This window comes from Bos grunniens, chromosome 18, assembly GCF_055505025.1.
Source record: "Bos grunniens cultivar Pamir isolate PY7600 chromosome 18, Bosgru_T2T1.0, whole genome shotgun sequence".
NCBI classification, from domain to species: domain Eukaryota; kingdom Metazoa; phylum Chordata; class Mammalia; order Artiodactyla; family Bovidae; genus Bos; species Bos grunniens.
Window position 1 is genome coordinate 8780473 of NC_141182.1, and position 16521 is coordinate 8796993.

General features: G+C 44.5%; 1 protein-coding gene across 3 annotated transcripts in view; it reads left to right on the top strand.

The window, feature by feature from the left end:
• HSD17B2 (hydroxysteroid 17-beta dehydrogenase 2) overlaps positions 1-16521 on the top strand; it is a 92202-nt gene that overhangs the window by 52861 nt on the left and 22820 nt on the right. For 2 of the 3 annotated variants that reach the window (XM_086350070.1, XM_086350071.1), the window contains exon 2: positions 11232-11444. The exons of the other annotated variant lie outside the window; for it this stretch is intronic. In XM_086350070.1, the coding sequence (XP_086206196.1) occupies positions 11232-11444 (213 nt within the window). The remainder of the gene's footprint in view (positions 1-11231; positions 11445-16521) is intronic. 3 annotated transcript variants of the gene reach the window in all.

Genomic DNA, 16521 nt, shown 5'->3' on the forward strand with positions numbered 1-16521 from the left:
GTCCTCTTATTTGATACACACAGGTCCTCCATTTGTGTTTGTCTATTCCACTCAGTTCAGTTCAGTCGCTCAGTCGTGTCCGACTCTTTGCGACCCCATGAACTGCAGGCACGCCAGGCCTCTGTCCATCACCAACTCCCAGAGTCTACCCAAACCCATGTCCATGGAGTCGGTGATGCCATCCAACCATCTCATCCTGTGTCATCCCCTTCTCCTCCTGCCCTCAATCTTTCCCAGCATCAGGGTCTTCTCAAATGAGTCAGCTCTTCCCATTATGTGGCCAAAGTATCGGAGTTTCAGCTTCAACATCAGTCCTTCCAATGAAGAGAAGTGAAAGTCCACTATGAGAATGGGCCCTGGCACCTCTGAAGAGGCCCACCCCCTGAGAAACTCTGTTTTAAGCTGCTGTTGTTCAAAGATATTGACAAAGGGGAGACTTCGAGGAGCTTTAGGGAAGGAGAGTCTAGGAGAGATGAGACCGCTGGCAGAAAGCACAGTACTTGGCCAATTCATTATTGTGGTTAGAATGTCTGTGATGATCTTCTGAGATAAGAACTCAAAATCCTTTGGTTCTAGGAACCAGAAGTAGCCAATGAAAGGAGTAGCATGGGTTTAAAACAAACAGAAACGCAGTTGCTATTTATTTAACACCTGGGTAGCAACTGCCATGTGGCAGGCTCTGTTGCAATTACTCTGGTATATAAAATCATTTAATCTTTCGGACAATCTTATGAGGCAGGTCCTAGTATCATCTCACTTTATAGATAAGGAAACTGAGGCACAGAGAGGTAAATTGACTGGCCAAAGTCACACAGCTTGAAAGTAGCAGAGCCAGGATTTGGACCCAGGGATCCTGGCTCCAAAATCCGGGCTCCAATCATGTTTTTCTTTGCTGCATTTTCATGGGGAGAATTTTATCTAGTAGTGAAAAATGATGACTTTTGGTTTTGCAGACTGTGGAAATAGCTAAAACTGGTTTCAGTTCAGTCACTCAGTCGTGTCCGACTCTTTGTGACCCCATGAATCGCAGCACGCCAGTCCTCCCTGTCCGTCACCAACTCCCGGAGTTCACCCAAACCCATGTCCATCGAGTTAGTGATGCCATCCAACCATCTCATCCTCTGTTGTCCCCTTCTCCTCCTGCCTTCAATCTTTCCCAGCATCGGGGGCTTTTCACATGGGTCAGCTCTTCACATCAGGTGGCCAAAGTATTGGCGTTTCAGCTTCAACATCAGTCCCTCCAATGAACACCCAGGACTGATCTCCTTTAGAATGGACTGGTTGGGTCTCCTTGCAGTCCAAGGGACTTTCAAGAGTCTTCTCTAGCACCACAATTTAAAAGCATCAATTCTTCGGCGCTCAGCTTCCTTTATAGTCCAACTCTCACATCCATACATGACCACTGGAAAAACCATAAGCCTTGACTAGACGGACCTTTGTTGGTAAAGTAATGTCTCTGCTTTTTAATATGCTGTCTTGGTTGGTCATCACTTTCCTTCCAAGGAGTAAGTGTCTTTTAATTTCATGGCTGCAGTCACCATCTGCAGTGATTTTAGAGCCCAGAAAAATAAAGTCAGCCACTGTTTCCCCATCTATTTGCCATGAAGTGATGGGACCGGATGCCATGATCTTAGTTTTCTGAATGTTGAACTTTAAGCCAAGTTTTTCATTCTCCTCTTTCACTTTCATCAAGAGGCTCTTTAGTTCTTCTTTGCTTTTTGCCATAAGGGTGGTGTCATCTGTATATCTATAATACTAATTTAAAAATTAGTTGTCAAATCACATGTGTACTATAATTATAGTTATTAAAGAACAGTGTATAGGAAAAAAAGACTAGAAGAAAAAGCAAGAAAGTTATAAAACTTATGCTAGATTGGTGGTGTTATGGGTAACTTCTTTTGTTTATCCTGATGTTGCTCTTAAAGTTTTATTACTTATATGATGTTTTAATACTGTCTAGAAAAAATTGGTAGCTCAGGGGTAAAGAATCTACCTGCCAATGCAGATGTGGGTTTGACTCCTGAGAGGAGATACCCTGCAGAAGGAAATGGTAACCCACTTCTGTATTCTTGCCGTGGACAAAGGAGCCCGGCAGGAGCCTCCCAGTCCACGGGGTTGCAAAGAGCCGGACACAACTGAGTGACTAAACAATAACAACAACAACAAAGAAATCATTTACAGTGTTGCAAATTCTTCCTTCTTCATCCTTTTCTGAATGCAGCTTCCGAGGAACCAGCTTGTGTCCAAGAGCACATGCTGTTAGTCTTGACAGGCGTGTTTCATTCAGGGGACCTAGCCTTAAAGAACTCCAGAACTTGAGTTATTCACAACTTGCCGACGACTTGACCCAACAAATGATGAGCTATGTTTCTATTCACCAGCTCCATACGGCAATAGCATAAATCCACTTACAGTTAGCCCACCAGCTCAGAAACTATCATTCTTAACTCTTCTGAGTTAAAGTGATTCACATTTCCGTTTTTCACACAAATTGAGAGACTTTATTAATATTTTAGAATAAATCATAATTTCACGTTCACTCCAGTTTTGCAAAAATGAGACTCTAGTACTTGTTGCTTGCTCCAAGCTGATGATTTTCCAGGCCACTAGAGACAGAATGATCTCAAAGGGCATAGCTTAAAACCACCCCCAGCAATTCCTACACCCTCTCTTGGGGTAGGCATCCAACTCCACAGGTGTTTGTTAGGACTTAGAGGCTAGGAACCCTCGATACTAGTGACATAAGACTCTCTGCGTTTTTAAGGCATTAAGGCCAGTGGCCTCTTAAATGCCCATTTAGCCAACACATGCTTTTTTGTGTGTAATTTTTTGGCTGTGCTGTGTAGCATGTCGGATCTTAGTTCCGCCACCAGGGATTGAAGTCTCTCTCCCTGGATTGGAAGTGGACAGTCTTAACCACTGGACTGCTGGAGAAGTCCCCAACACACGCCTTTTATTGATCAGCTACTATATGCTAGGCCCTGTGCTCTGGAAGAATAGAATATTTTATATTCCAGATGTTTATTTATCAACCCCTGCCTGGGTTTCAACCTACCTCTGCCATGTCCAGCTAAATGACTTAACCCTTCTGTGTTTCAGTTTCCTCCTCCGTAGAGTGATGATAGTAAAATGACTTATCTCCCAGGGTGGGTGGAGTTAATATGTGTGAAGCTGGATGGGTCTTGGTAAGCATTCGAGTCACACTAGGTTTGATAATTTTCAGAGGCTGGTGGTTTAGTTGCTCGGTTGGCTGCAACTCTTTATGACCCCATGGACTGTAGCCCACCAGGCTCCTCTGTCATGTGATTTTCCAGGCAAGAATACTGGAGCAGGTTGCCATTTCCTTCTCCAGGGGATCATCCTGACCCAGGGATTGAACCTGAGTCTCCTGCATTGCAGGCGAATTCTTTACCAACTGAGCTACTGATGGGTAGGTTATGAAACATTTTGCCTTTCCACAAAGTGCTAGTTGCTCAGTTGTGTCTGACTCTTTGTGTCTAAGCTCATGGACTGTAACTTACCAGGTTCCTCTGTCCATGGAATTCTTCAGGCAAGAATACTGGAGTGGGTTGCCATTCCCTTCTCCAGGGGATCTTCCTAACCCAGGGATTAAACCTGGGTCTCCTGTATTGCAGGCAGATTATTTATCAGGGAGCCACGAGGGAAAGTAGCTTTCACAAAGGCCCCTGCCTTGTCTTTGGGTTTCTGGAGTGCACAAGGGTTACTCTATCTTGACAGGGAGTGGCTCTCCAGCCACCTACATTCTCAAGGCCCTCTAGCCCCTGCCTGGCCCTAAGACACCAGGGTTAGCATAGCCTGATCGTTCACACAGCAGATCAGAAATGATGTCTGGGTTAGAGCCACAATACTGGTAACAGTCACGTATGATATGCTGGGCTTTGTGCAGAACATTCTCTGTCTTGTTGACTTCCAAGATCAGCCTAGGAGGGAGGAACCGTTATAACCCCACTTCCCAGATGAATAAGTGGAGGCTCTGTACTACTTTATGTAATGTTACCCAAGGCTCAGACATGGCAGAGGCAGAATCAAGCAGGCAGAGTCTTAACCAAGATGTTTAGCTATCAGTAGAGGTGAACTTCCTATCTACCAAGATCATGCATGTAAACACCTGAAATTCAGGAAGAATGTCATGTACCTAGTATTATTTTTTTTTAAAGATCTATTATAGTAATTCCAGGCATTGTTAAGCACATCACAAATCATAACTGATGTAGGCACCGTTATCAAGTCCATTTTAGAGATGAGGAAGCTGAGGCACAGAGAGGTTAAACAACTCAAGCAGGGTTGCAGAGGTGGGGGGCCAAGTTCACAACCAAGCCCAATTTACCTTGATTCGTGGACCTAACATTCTAGGTTCCTAGGCAGTATTACTCTTGCCTGGAAAATCTCATGGATGGAGGAGCCTGGTGGGCTGCAGTCCATGGGGTCGCTAAGAGTCGGGCACGACTAGGCGACTTTACTTTCACTTTTCACTTTCATGCATTGGAGAAGGAAATGGCAACCCACTCCAGTATTCTTGCCTGGAGAATCCCAGGGACAGAGGAGCCTAGTGGGCTGCCGCCTATGGGGTCACACAGAGTTGGACACGACTGAAGTGACTTAGCAGCAGCAGCAGGCAGTATTATTCTTTATACCATTGGACTTTACTTTCACCACCAGTTCAGTTCAGTTCAGTCACTCAGTCATGTCTGAGTCTTTGTGATCCCATGGACTGCAGCACACCAGGCCTCCCTGCCAACTCCCAGAGTTTGCTCAAACTCATGTCCATTGAGTGGGTGATGCCATCCAACCATCTCATCCTCTGTCATCTCCTTCTCCTCCTTCCTTCAATCTTTCTCAGCATCAGGGTCTTTTCCAATGACTCAGTTCTTTGCATCACGTGGCCAAAGTATTGGCGTTTCAGCTTCAGCATCAGTCCTTCCAATGAATATTCAGGACTGATTTGCTTAAGGATTGACTGGTTGGATCTCCTTGCAGTCAAGGGACTCTCAAGAGTCTTCTCCAACACCACAGTTCAAAAGCGTCAATTCTCTGGTGCTCATCTTTCTTTATAATCCAGCTCTCACACCCATACATGATGACTGGAAAAACCATAGCTTTGACTACACGGACCTTTGTCAGCAAAGTAATGTTTCTGCTTTTCAATGTGCTATCTAGGGTTGGTGTAACTTTTCTTCCAAGGACCAAGTGTCTTTTGATTTCAAGGTTGCAGTCACCATCTGCAGTGATTTTGGAGCTCCCCCAAATAAACTCTCTCATTGTTTCTATTGTTTCCCCATCTATTTACCATGAAGTGATGGGACTGGATGCCATGACCATAGTTTTCTGAAAGTTGAGTTTTGAGTCCACTTTTTCACTCTCCTCTTTCACTTTCATCAAGAGGCTCTTTAGTTCACCACCAGATACACCACAACTGAGCATCATTTCCGCTTTGGCCCAGCCTCTTCATTCCTTCTGGGGCTATTAGTACTGGCCCTCCACTCTTCCCCAGTAGCATATCAGACACCTTGGGTGTGCTTATCTTCCAGTGTCTTATCTGTTTGCCTTTTCATACTGTTCATGGGGTTCTTGCAGTAAGAGTACTAGGGTGGTTTGCCATTTCCTCCTCCAGCGGACCACGTTTTGTCAGAACTCTTCATTATGACCCGTCCAACTTGGGTGGCCTTGCATGGCGTGGCCATAGCTTCACTGAGTTATGCAAGCCTCTTCACCATAACAAGACTGTGATCCATGAAGGGGTTTTAAAAATTAACTAATTAACCTTGGCTGCATCAGGTCTTAGTTGAGGCATGTGGGAGGTTCACTGTGTCATAGAGGATCTTTAGCTGCAGTGCACAGATTCTCTAGTTGTGGCCCAAGGGCTTTGTGGTCCTGCAATATGTGGGATCTTAGTTCCCTGAGCAGGGATTGAACCTGCAACCCTTGCATTGCAAGATGTATTCTTAACCACTGGATCACTAGGGAAGTCCCTCCGGGGAGGTGTTGTTAGCTTTAAAGTCAGATATCTTTTCTAATCACTTGCATATTGATCCTTGAGTTGATTGTCAGTGTGCTCTCTGATTTCCTGAACTTTCTGATTTTTAGGGGCATGCCTGACTGTAGCCCCCAGATGCTGACAAGGCAGTTCTTTCAGGGTTTACAGGACAGACCACCTGGCACAGCCAATGTGAATATGATCTCTTATCTTTAGAGCTGTAGAGACTTAGTAATTGTTACACATTTATTCTGGTATGGCTCAAAGGGTGAGTTTATGTCCACGATGTCTTCATCTTAAAATTTCAGATATCTCTATTTTGTACTTGTGGGTATAAACCAAATTTCTACAGCCCATAATACACTCCAAGTGGGTGGGGTAGACTCGCATCTCAAATTCTGAGATTTTGCCCCCATCCCCACGCTCTGCTGATGCCCAGCCCTGCGTTGCAGGAAGTGGGGGCCCCACCGCCTAACGTCAGGGGCTGGAAGTGAACCGTTGTTGGGGCACAGGGTGTGGACGAAGACCACAGTTGGGAGAGCGTGTCTCAGCTGAGCACTTTGGATTAGTCTCCTTAATTTCCAACATGGAAGAAACTTACATCAATACTCTGAATCCTGAAAAGCTGTTATGATGCCCTTATGATAAAAACCACCAGATCAGAGCCTGCAGGTTTCCTTATCAGTTTATCAAGTGCAGAAAGAATCATCTTGATGTCGCAAACTGACGACTTGTCCCTTCAATGCTCGCTGTCAGGTTCCTTGGGCTGAAATCAGTCATCACATCTCAAGCTGTGATGACAACAGCTGTATTGAGCAGGGTGTAGTCAACCAAAGCAGGAACCTTGGGCAAGAGACTGGCTGAGAGCACAAGGCAGTGCCCTCCTTGCCTAAGACTGGGATAAAGGTTTGTGGGGACAGACCAGCACCCCGTTTGTCTGGGGCACGGCCAACTTCTGTGGCATTGCAAGCAACATTGGAGAAGGCAATGGCACCCCACTCCAGTACTCTTGCCTGGAAAATCCCATGGATGGAGTCTGGTAGGCTGCAGTCCATGGGGTCTCTAAGAGTCGAACACAACTGAGTGACTTCACTTTCACTTTTCACTTTCATGCATTGGAGAAGGAAATGGCAACCCACTCCAGTGTTCTTGCCTGGAGAATCCCGGGGACTGCGGAGCCTGGTGGGCTACCGTCTATGGGGTCGCACAGAGTCCAACATGACTGAAGTGACTTAGCAGTAGCAGCAGCAGCAGCAGCAGCAAGCAACATAGGAACAGAAGAGTAACCTGGCTTCAGGCATGCACGTTCCCAAGTCTCTGCCATATGTTCTGCCATGGAAAAACAATGGAACAATAGTAACAATATTCACAGTAACAATAGTTAATCAATTGTCAGACCCTGGAAGACTCTTGCTTCTTTCTGCTACAGTAGGTTCTTCACTTTTTTCTCCTAAGCTAATTATAGAAGGATAAACTGTGACTTTCACACTGACAAGTACTTCTCCCTGCCACTCTGAGTCCTTACTCATTTGATGCAAGAAAGAAGCCTCGTGCTCAGAAGAACTGTTTCAAATAAACCATCATTGTAGATAGCTTGATAATTTGGTTAAGTGCCTGCATCCCAAGATCAGAATTCATATCCCGTTCCACATTAATGAAACAGAATTATCTAAATTTACCTTAAGTTCAGTTCATTTCAGTCACTCAGTCGTGTCTGACTCTTTGCGACCCCATGGACTGCAGCATGCCAGGCCTCCCTGTCCATCACCAACTTCCAGAGCTTGCTCACACTCACGTCCATTGAGTTGGTGATGCCTTCCAACTGTCTTATCCTCTGTCATCCCCTTCTCCTCCTGCCTTCAGTCTTTCCCAGCATCAGGGTCTTTTCCAGTTCTTCACATCAGATGGCCAAAGTATTGGAGTTTCAGCATCAGTCCTTCCAATGAATATTCAGGACTTAATTCCTTTAGGATAGACTGCTTGGATCTCCTTGCAGTCCAAGGGACTCTCAAGAATCTTCTCCAACACCACAATTCAAAAGCATCAATTCTTCAGGGCTCAGCTTTCTTTATAGTCCACCTTTCACACCCATACAAGACTAGTGGAAAAACCATAGCTTTGACTAGATGGACTTTTGTTGGCAAAGTAATGTCTCTGCTTTTTAATGTGCTGTCTAACTTGGTCATAGCTTTTCCTCCAAGGAGCAAACATCTTTTAATTTCATGGCTGCAGTCATCATCTGCAGCGATTTTGGAGCCCCCCAAAATAAAGTCTCTCACTATTTCCATTGTTTCCCCATCTAGTTGCCATGAAGTGATGGGACCAGATGTCATGAACTTAGTTTTTTGAATGTTGAGTTTTAAGCCAACTTTTTCACTCCTTTTTCACTTTCATCAAGAGGTTCTTTAGTTCTTGTTCACTTTCTGCCATAAGGGTGGTATCATCTGCATATCTGAGGTTATTGATATTTATCTGGGCAATCTTGATTCCAGCTTGTGCTTCATCCAGCCCAGTGTTTCTCATGATGTATGTATTCTATGCATGTAAATTAAATAAGCAGGGTGACAATGTACAGCCTTGATGTACTCCTTTCCCTATTTGGAACCAATCCATTGTTCCATGTCCAGTTCTAACTGTTGCTTCTTGACCTGCATACAGATTTCTCAGGAGGCAGGTCAGATGGTCTGGTATTCCCATCTTTTAAAGAATTTTCCACAGTTTGTTGTGATCCACACAAAGACTTTGGTGTAGTCAATAAAGCAGAAGTAGATGGTTTTCTGGAACTCTCTTGCTTTTTCTATGATCCAACAGATGTTGGAAATTTGATCTTTGGTTCCTCTGCCTTTTCAAAATCCAGCTTGAACATCTGGAAGTTCACAGTTCACGTATTGCTGAAGCCTGGCTTGGAGAATTTTGAGCAAGCATTACTTTACTAGCATGTGAGATGAGTGCAATTGTGCGGTAGTTTGAGCATTCTTTGGCATTGCCTTTCTTTGGGATTGGAATGAAAACTGACCTTTTCCAGTCCTGTGGCTACTGCTGAGTTTTCCAAATTTGCTGGCATGTTGAGTGCAATGCTTTCACAGCATCATCTTTCAGGATTTGAAAGAGCTCAACTGGAATTCCATCACCTCCACTAGCTTTGTTTGTAGTGATGCTGCACTACAAAGTAAGGCCCACTTAACTTCACATTCCAGGATGTCTGGCTCTAGGTGAGTGATCACACCATTGTGATTACCTGGGTAGTGAAGATCTTTTTTGTATAGTTCTGTATATTCTTGCCACCTCTTCTTAATATCTTCTGCTTATGTTAGGTCCATACCATTTCTGTCCTTTATTGTGCCCATCTTTGCATGAAGTGTCCCCTTGGCATCTCTAATTTTTCTGAAAAAATCTCTAGTCTTTCCCATTCTATTATTTTTCTCTATTTCTTTGCATTGATCACTGAGGAAAGCTTTCCTATCTCTCCTTGCTATTCTTTGGAACTCTGCATTCAAATGGGTATATCTTTCCTTTTCTTCTTTGCTTTTAGCTTCTCTTCTTTTCTCAGCTGTCTGTAAGGCCTCCACAGACAACCATTTTGTCTTTTTGCATTTCTTTTTCTTGGGGATAGTCTTGATCACTGCCTCCTGTACAATGTCATGACCCTCTGTCCATAGTTCTTCGGGCATTCTGTCTATCAGATCTAATCCCTTGAATCTATTTCTCACTTCCACTGTGTAATTGTAAGGGATGTGATTTAGATCATACCTGAATGGTCTAGTGGTTTTCCCTACTTTCTTCAATTTAAGTCTGAAGTTTGCAATAAGGAATTCATGATCTGATCCAGTCAGCTCCCGGTCTTATTTTTGCTGACTGTATAGAGCATCTCCATCTTTGGCTGCAAAGAATATAATCAATTTGATTTTGATTTTGACCATCTGGTGATGTCCATCTGTAGAGTCTTCTCTTGTGTTGTTGGAAGAGGGTGTTTGATATTACCAGTGGATTCTCTTGACAAAATTGTGTTAGCCTTTGACCTGCTTCGTTTTGTACTCCAAGGCCAAATTTGCCCATTACTCCAGGTGTTTCCTGACTTCCTACTTTTGCATTCCAGTACCCTATAATGAAAAGGACATCTTTTTTTGATGACTATAACTCAGATGACCATTATATCTATTACTGTGGGCAAGAACCCCTTAGAAGAAATGGAGTAGCCATTGTAGTCAACAGAAGAGTCCGAAATGCAGTACTTGGATGCAATCTCAAAAATGACAGAATGATCTCTGTTGGTTTCCAAGGCAAACCATTCAATATCATGGTAATCTAAGTCTATGCCCCAACCAGTAATGCTGAAGAAGCTGAAGTTCAACAGTTCTATCAAGACCTACAACACCTTCTAGAACTAATACCCAAAAAGTTACCTTAAAGGATCCAACTAAAGCAAGCAAGCAATTTGGATTGGAAAAAGTAACTGTGTATTTGTGTTCTCTGAAGCACACGGGCCAAATTCCTTCTAGCATTTACAGGAATGGACCGTTTCTGATTAGTGAAAAAAAAAAATTCTGAGATTAGACATATGTTTTGCATATGACCTTATCCTCTGGTTTCACAAAGCAATGCCCTTAGGGATTTCTATCTGGTTTCTGTTGCAGGCGTCTTCCCAGGGTTCAGTGGTTTGGGAGAAGGCCATGGCTAGGGGCAAGCTTTCAAGGAGGTGAGAAGGGCAGGTGGCTAGGAGTCTTCATCTTTCATAATTCATAAGGAATTGGACCCTGTAGGTAGCCCCTTCTATTGTCCTCGGTCCACTTTGAAGCAGGACCTGACATTTTGTTATAGCTTTAAAAAGAAAAACCAACTCCAACTTGTTAGTTTGTAATGAAAATTTTACTGAAGACTGTATGGAAGTTATTACAGCAAACACTACACGTAGAGATGAGTGAAAAAGCTTCTGTCAGATGTCTTTTTCTCTGCTACATTCTTTGACCACCTGGACCCCTTCCCTTCATCAGCATTTCTCCTTCCATTTATGTCCCCACCTCAAATTCTTCCTCATCTCCTTTTTTTTAATAAAGAGAAATTTGTCTGTTGTGGCTTCTCTGCCCATTTTCCACTTAGCAAAGGAGAAAACTTCCTCAAGACTCACTCTCTACACAGAACATGGACCATCATAAACAGCATGCAGTGAGTTTTTCTTCAATAATTTCTCCTGCCATTTTAGTCTGAGCCCATTTTGTATTGCTTTGGCCCCTTGCAGGTTGTGATTCTGGGTTTGGCCATGGTTTGGCCAAGTATCTGGACGAGCTGGGCTTCACTGTATTTGCCGGAGTTCTGGATGAACAGGGGTCTGGAGCAGAGGAATTACGAAGAACCTGCTCCAAGAATCTCTCTGTGCTCCAGCTGAACATCACCAACACGCAGGAGATAAAAGCGGCCTACAGCAAAGTGAAGGAGAAGCTGCAGAACAAAGGTACTGCCTTCAGCTACCTGTGCCCTCGACTGCCCTCCATCCTCCTTGCAAATGACCAGCACTGGTTCTAGCCTCTAATTACCACTTCCCTCTAGTCTCAGATGGCATCTGGAGACACCTGCACTGAGCCCCTGCCCCTTGCTGGGACCTCTTGCAGATATGAAGACATTGGGAAGGAGTCAGGCATGGTCCTTCCTCAGAACTTACAGAATTCTCCATCTCATTCCCTCCAACCTCTGCTCAGTCACTCTCCTGTTACTTGCTGCCCCTCCACATGTCTTTCCTCTTACTGATACTAACATGTATTAGACTTGAAGTAGCTTCATAATGGAGAAGGCAATGGCAACCCACTCCAGTGTTCTTGCCTGGAGAATCCCAGGGACTGGGGAGCCTGGTGGGCTGCCATCTCTGGGGTTGCACAGAGTCGGACACGACTGAAGCGACTTAGCAGTAGCAGCAGCAGCTTCATAATGGCTGTCTTTCTTAGCCCCTGCCTTTCTCTTCCTCTCCCTTCATAGCCAGGCTCTTTGGAACCCTGCTGCCCAGTTTTCACTTCTTGACACATCTCCCTAAATGGTCTAGCCATGGGGATCAGTCTGTATTATCTTGAACACCAAGCTCTTAACTTCTCTGCAGTGTTTGAATGTGTTGATTACCCTCCCCTCCTTGGGCTTTGGGGGTCTCCAGCCACATCTTGCCCTCTAAGTTCTCTGATCATTCTTTCTGCTTCTCTTATATGAACCTCCTTCCTCTACCCACCATACCAGTCCCCTAAGTGTGAGTGTTACTGAGGGCTCTGTCCCCAGACCCCACTCCAAGTTTCCTGGGCTATCCTGTTTCCCTTCCTACACCAGGAATTTTCACCTGGGAAGTGTCTTAAAATACCTATGTGTGAACCCAGGATGGGCTATGCAATTTAGGGGATGCAGTGCAAAATTGCAACTTTATGTGGGGCCCCTTGTTTACAAAATGTTTACAATGTTAAGGTAATGCCAGTGGAAAATTAAACCAAGCTTGAGATCTTTCTGAAGCACAGGTCACACATCTGTGATTCCCACACAGCCTGGGGACTTTTCCCTAGCAGATTAAATCGGTATCTACAGACAGTAACTCAGCAGATCTTCGCAGCGAGGCTGGTACTGGTGCTCTCCTTTTGCTGGGAAGGTCCACTATAAAGAAGATCCCATTTGGGGGTCCCAGTATTAGCATATTTTAAAGCTCCTCCAGCAATGCTAATATTCTGCCAGAGCTGAGAAACACTGCCATTTAATCCAGTAATTTCTGAATCTGTGTTAACAACATAGCCCTCTTTTCAACATCAGGACCTATAGGCATATACAACTGGTTACCAGATATCCCGCCTCAATTTGTCAAAAACGGACCTCATTATTTTTTCCTCTGCTTCTAGTCTGCAAATCAGTTTCCCCTCCTGCATCCGACGACGGAGGCGCTGGCTCAGACACCGGCTGCGCTTAGTTGCTCAGTCATGTCTGACTCTGTGACCCCATGGACTGTAGCCGGCCAGTCTCCTCTGTCTAGGGGGATTCTCCAGGCAAGAATACTGGAGTGGGTTGCCATGCCCTCCTCCAGGGGATCTTCCCAATCCAGGGATCAAACCCAGGTATCCTGCAGGCGAATTCTTTACTGTCTGAGCCACCAGGGAAGCCCAGGCACTGCCACCTAATCAGTCATTCAAGCCAAACAAGCTGGGTTCACTTAGGCCTGCAGCTTACCCTTGATTTCTGCATCCTGTCGGTCCTGAGTCCTGTCAATTCTATGTCCTAGATCTTTATCATCCCGCTCCTTCCTATTATCCCTGGGGAGCTATGGTTTAACTGGGACCCTCATCTCCCACCTGAGCTCTGTTTGTAATCGGATTTCCTTCCCCATTGCTTTCCAGATGGAGAGTGGTCTTTACAATGTGCACATCTTAGAGTATCATCCATCTCCTTTGATAAACTGAGCCTCCATGTCTTGGGCTCCTCCTATGAGCCAGGCGTATGCTTTGTCTCACTGAACAGTTCTGTGGTCCTCCATTCACCATCAAACACCTTCACAGGGATTCTAAGACCTTTCAGGAGAATAGCCCTTGCCAAAACCTTCATCTGCAATATCTGCTGTTCCACTAAGTAAATGATGAATGGTTTCCAGAATAGAATGTTCTAGTTCATGACTTTGTACCTTCAGCTTCCTCTTACCCAAACTTCCCTCTTGCCTCCACTTCATTTCTCTAGACTTTTGCCTTTGTCCAACCACACACTCTACAGGAGATCTAGCTCAAATGTAACAGTAATCCAGGCTACATCATTCACTTCCTCTTCTGGAAATTCACTCTTTACCCCTTGCATACACCCTCATTACTGCATTATTATACAAATATGTCCATCTCCCACTCCTCACCACAGGGTTTCTTAAGAACCAAAACTATGTTTCCATCAGGATTCTTTCAGATACAAGTGACATAACCAATTCAAAACTGCTAAAGCATAGTTCAGTTCAGATGTTAAGAAAGATTCATAGTTCAGTTCAGTCACTCAGTCCTTTCTGACTCCCTGTGACCCCATGAACCGCAGCATGCCAGGCCTCCCTGTCCATCACCAACTCTCAGAGTTTGCCAAACTCATGTCCATTGAGTCAGTGATGCCATCCAACCATCTCATCCTCTGTCGTCCCCTTTTCCTCCTGCCTTCAATCTTTCCCAACATCAGGATCTTTTCAAATGAGTCAGCTCTTTGCGTAAAGGGAATGCATTGTGCTTACATAACTAAAAAGACCCGTTGGTTTCAGGCATGTCTGGATCCAGGCACTCAAGCAATGTCATCAGGATCCAGCCTCTCTTAATTAGCTTCGCTTTCTCCTGTTATGGCTTCACTTGGGGGTTTTCCATGAAGGCCTCAAGGACTTCCTCCTTATGTCCTCTTCACAGCTGATCTACCCAGAAAAAAGAAACGAATATAGTTGTTTTCTAGAAAGGTAATTTTCCTGGCCTTGTCTTTTGCTGTCCCTTTTATTGACTTGATGGTGTCTTGTTAGGAGATATTCAATATACACCATCTAGAGAGGCCCAGCGGGACAGTATTGGCCACAATGAATGATAAAGTAGTACTTCTTGAAATGCTAATAACAGTGCCAGTGTCCTGGGATGAAAGGATCCAATCAGTACGCTTTCCAAGGTGTGAGCATTTGGAAAACACTTTACATGCTGTTTGGGGGCCTGCATTCTGGAGAACAGTCCTTACTGAGGCAGAGTTACCAATATACCAATTCAACACCAATACAGAATTTCCTGTTCTCGCGGTCTCTCTCGACTTCAGCCTCTCAAGTCAAACAGAAAGTGGAGCGGTAGAACAGGTTCATTTAAAATCACAAAGAAGGATGTTTGCTAAAGAACCCTCCGGGCCACGTGGATAAACCAGAAAACCTCAGCTCCTGTAAGAGGGCCAGCAACTGTGCGGTGTCCCTACATAGCAGATTTTAAAATTAGCATGAACATATTGTTCATTATTGCCTGTGTGTTCATTATTGCCTGGTGTCTGTGTACTCAATCGTGTCTGACCCTTTGTAAGCCCTATGGACTATCGCCTGGCAGATTCCTTTGTGTGTGGGATTCTCCAGGTGGGAATACTGCAGTGGGTTGCTGCACCCTGCTCCAGGTGAATCTTTCTGACCCAGGGATTGAACCTGTGTCTCCTGTGTCTCTTGCATTGCAGGTGGATTCTTTTAACGTGAGCCATAGGGAATCCCTTTGTTCGTTATTAATATTAATTAAAAAAAAACTATTATGAAGCCCTACGGGTATAATAGGTTTATTGGCCAGATTAGAATTCTATGGCAGGAGTTGGCAAGATGTGGCCCTGCCTTTTTTTTTTTAACTATTTTATTTTGAAAAATAGTAGATTCACTCTTTGCCGAGCCTCCCCCAGTGTTAATATCTTGCATAACTGTAGTACAATATCAAAACCAGGAAATTGGCCCTGGTGTAATCCCCAGAGTTCATTCAGATTTCATCAGCTATACATGCAAGTGCATGTGTGTGTGTGTGTGTGCGCTTGCTTGCAATTTCATAATGTGTAGTTTTGTGCAATATCATCCCACTCAAAATACAGAACTGTTTCATCACCACCAGACCCATCACGTTACCTCTGAAGAGCCATATTCTCATCCTTAACCTGCTCTCTATCTCTTTCAGTTCAGTTCAGTTCAGTCGCTCAGTCGTGTCCGACTCTTTGCAACCCCATGAATTGCAGCACGCCAGGCCTCCCTGTCCATCACCAACTCCCGGAGTTCACCCAGACTCATGTCTATCTCTTTAACTTTGCCATTTAAAGAGTATTTTATAAAGATATATAGATTATTATATAAATCTGCCACCTGTTTTTGCATATCCTGTGAGCTCAGGATGGTGTTTATAAGAAATCAGAATAAGATTTTTTTGGACACACGAAAGTTATATGGGATACAAATGTCAATGTCCCTATTGTTTTATTGGAACGTAGCCACTCCTGTTCATTTACAGATTGTCTGTGGCTGCTCACACTGTAATGGCAGAGTTCAGTGAGTAGGACTTGAATGTTAAAGCTTTTACTATCCAGCCTTTTACAGGATATGTTTGGCGGTCCATGTCATAGGGCATTCTCAAGCTGCCACCTGTATGTTTGACTGGTCAAAGGTATGCATCAGGCTGAGGCAATTAAAACCATCACTTGGAGGGATTAGCTGAAGGCATCCTCTCCTATCACCAGCCTCCTAATAGCTGTAGAGCCCTTACTGCATGCCAGGCATCCTCTCACTTACCGCTCCCAGTTATTACTGCCTGTAAATGTCAGACCACCAACTCAGCTGTGCAAGAAATGTAACTTGATTTTCTATAAGTCAACTCAATTTCTATCTTGAGCCATGTGGCAAAAACCATGTCAGTCGTTTGGAGCTTTCTCTCATTTCCCCAGGGTGGCATCCTAAATTCCTAGGGACGGGCCATTACATCTTTGATGGCCAGTGCTTCGTGCTGGACTCTGCTGAGACTCTGTCCAGTCCTCATGCAGGTTGGCTGCTACTTGCCTCTTTGAAGTTAGGGCTG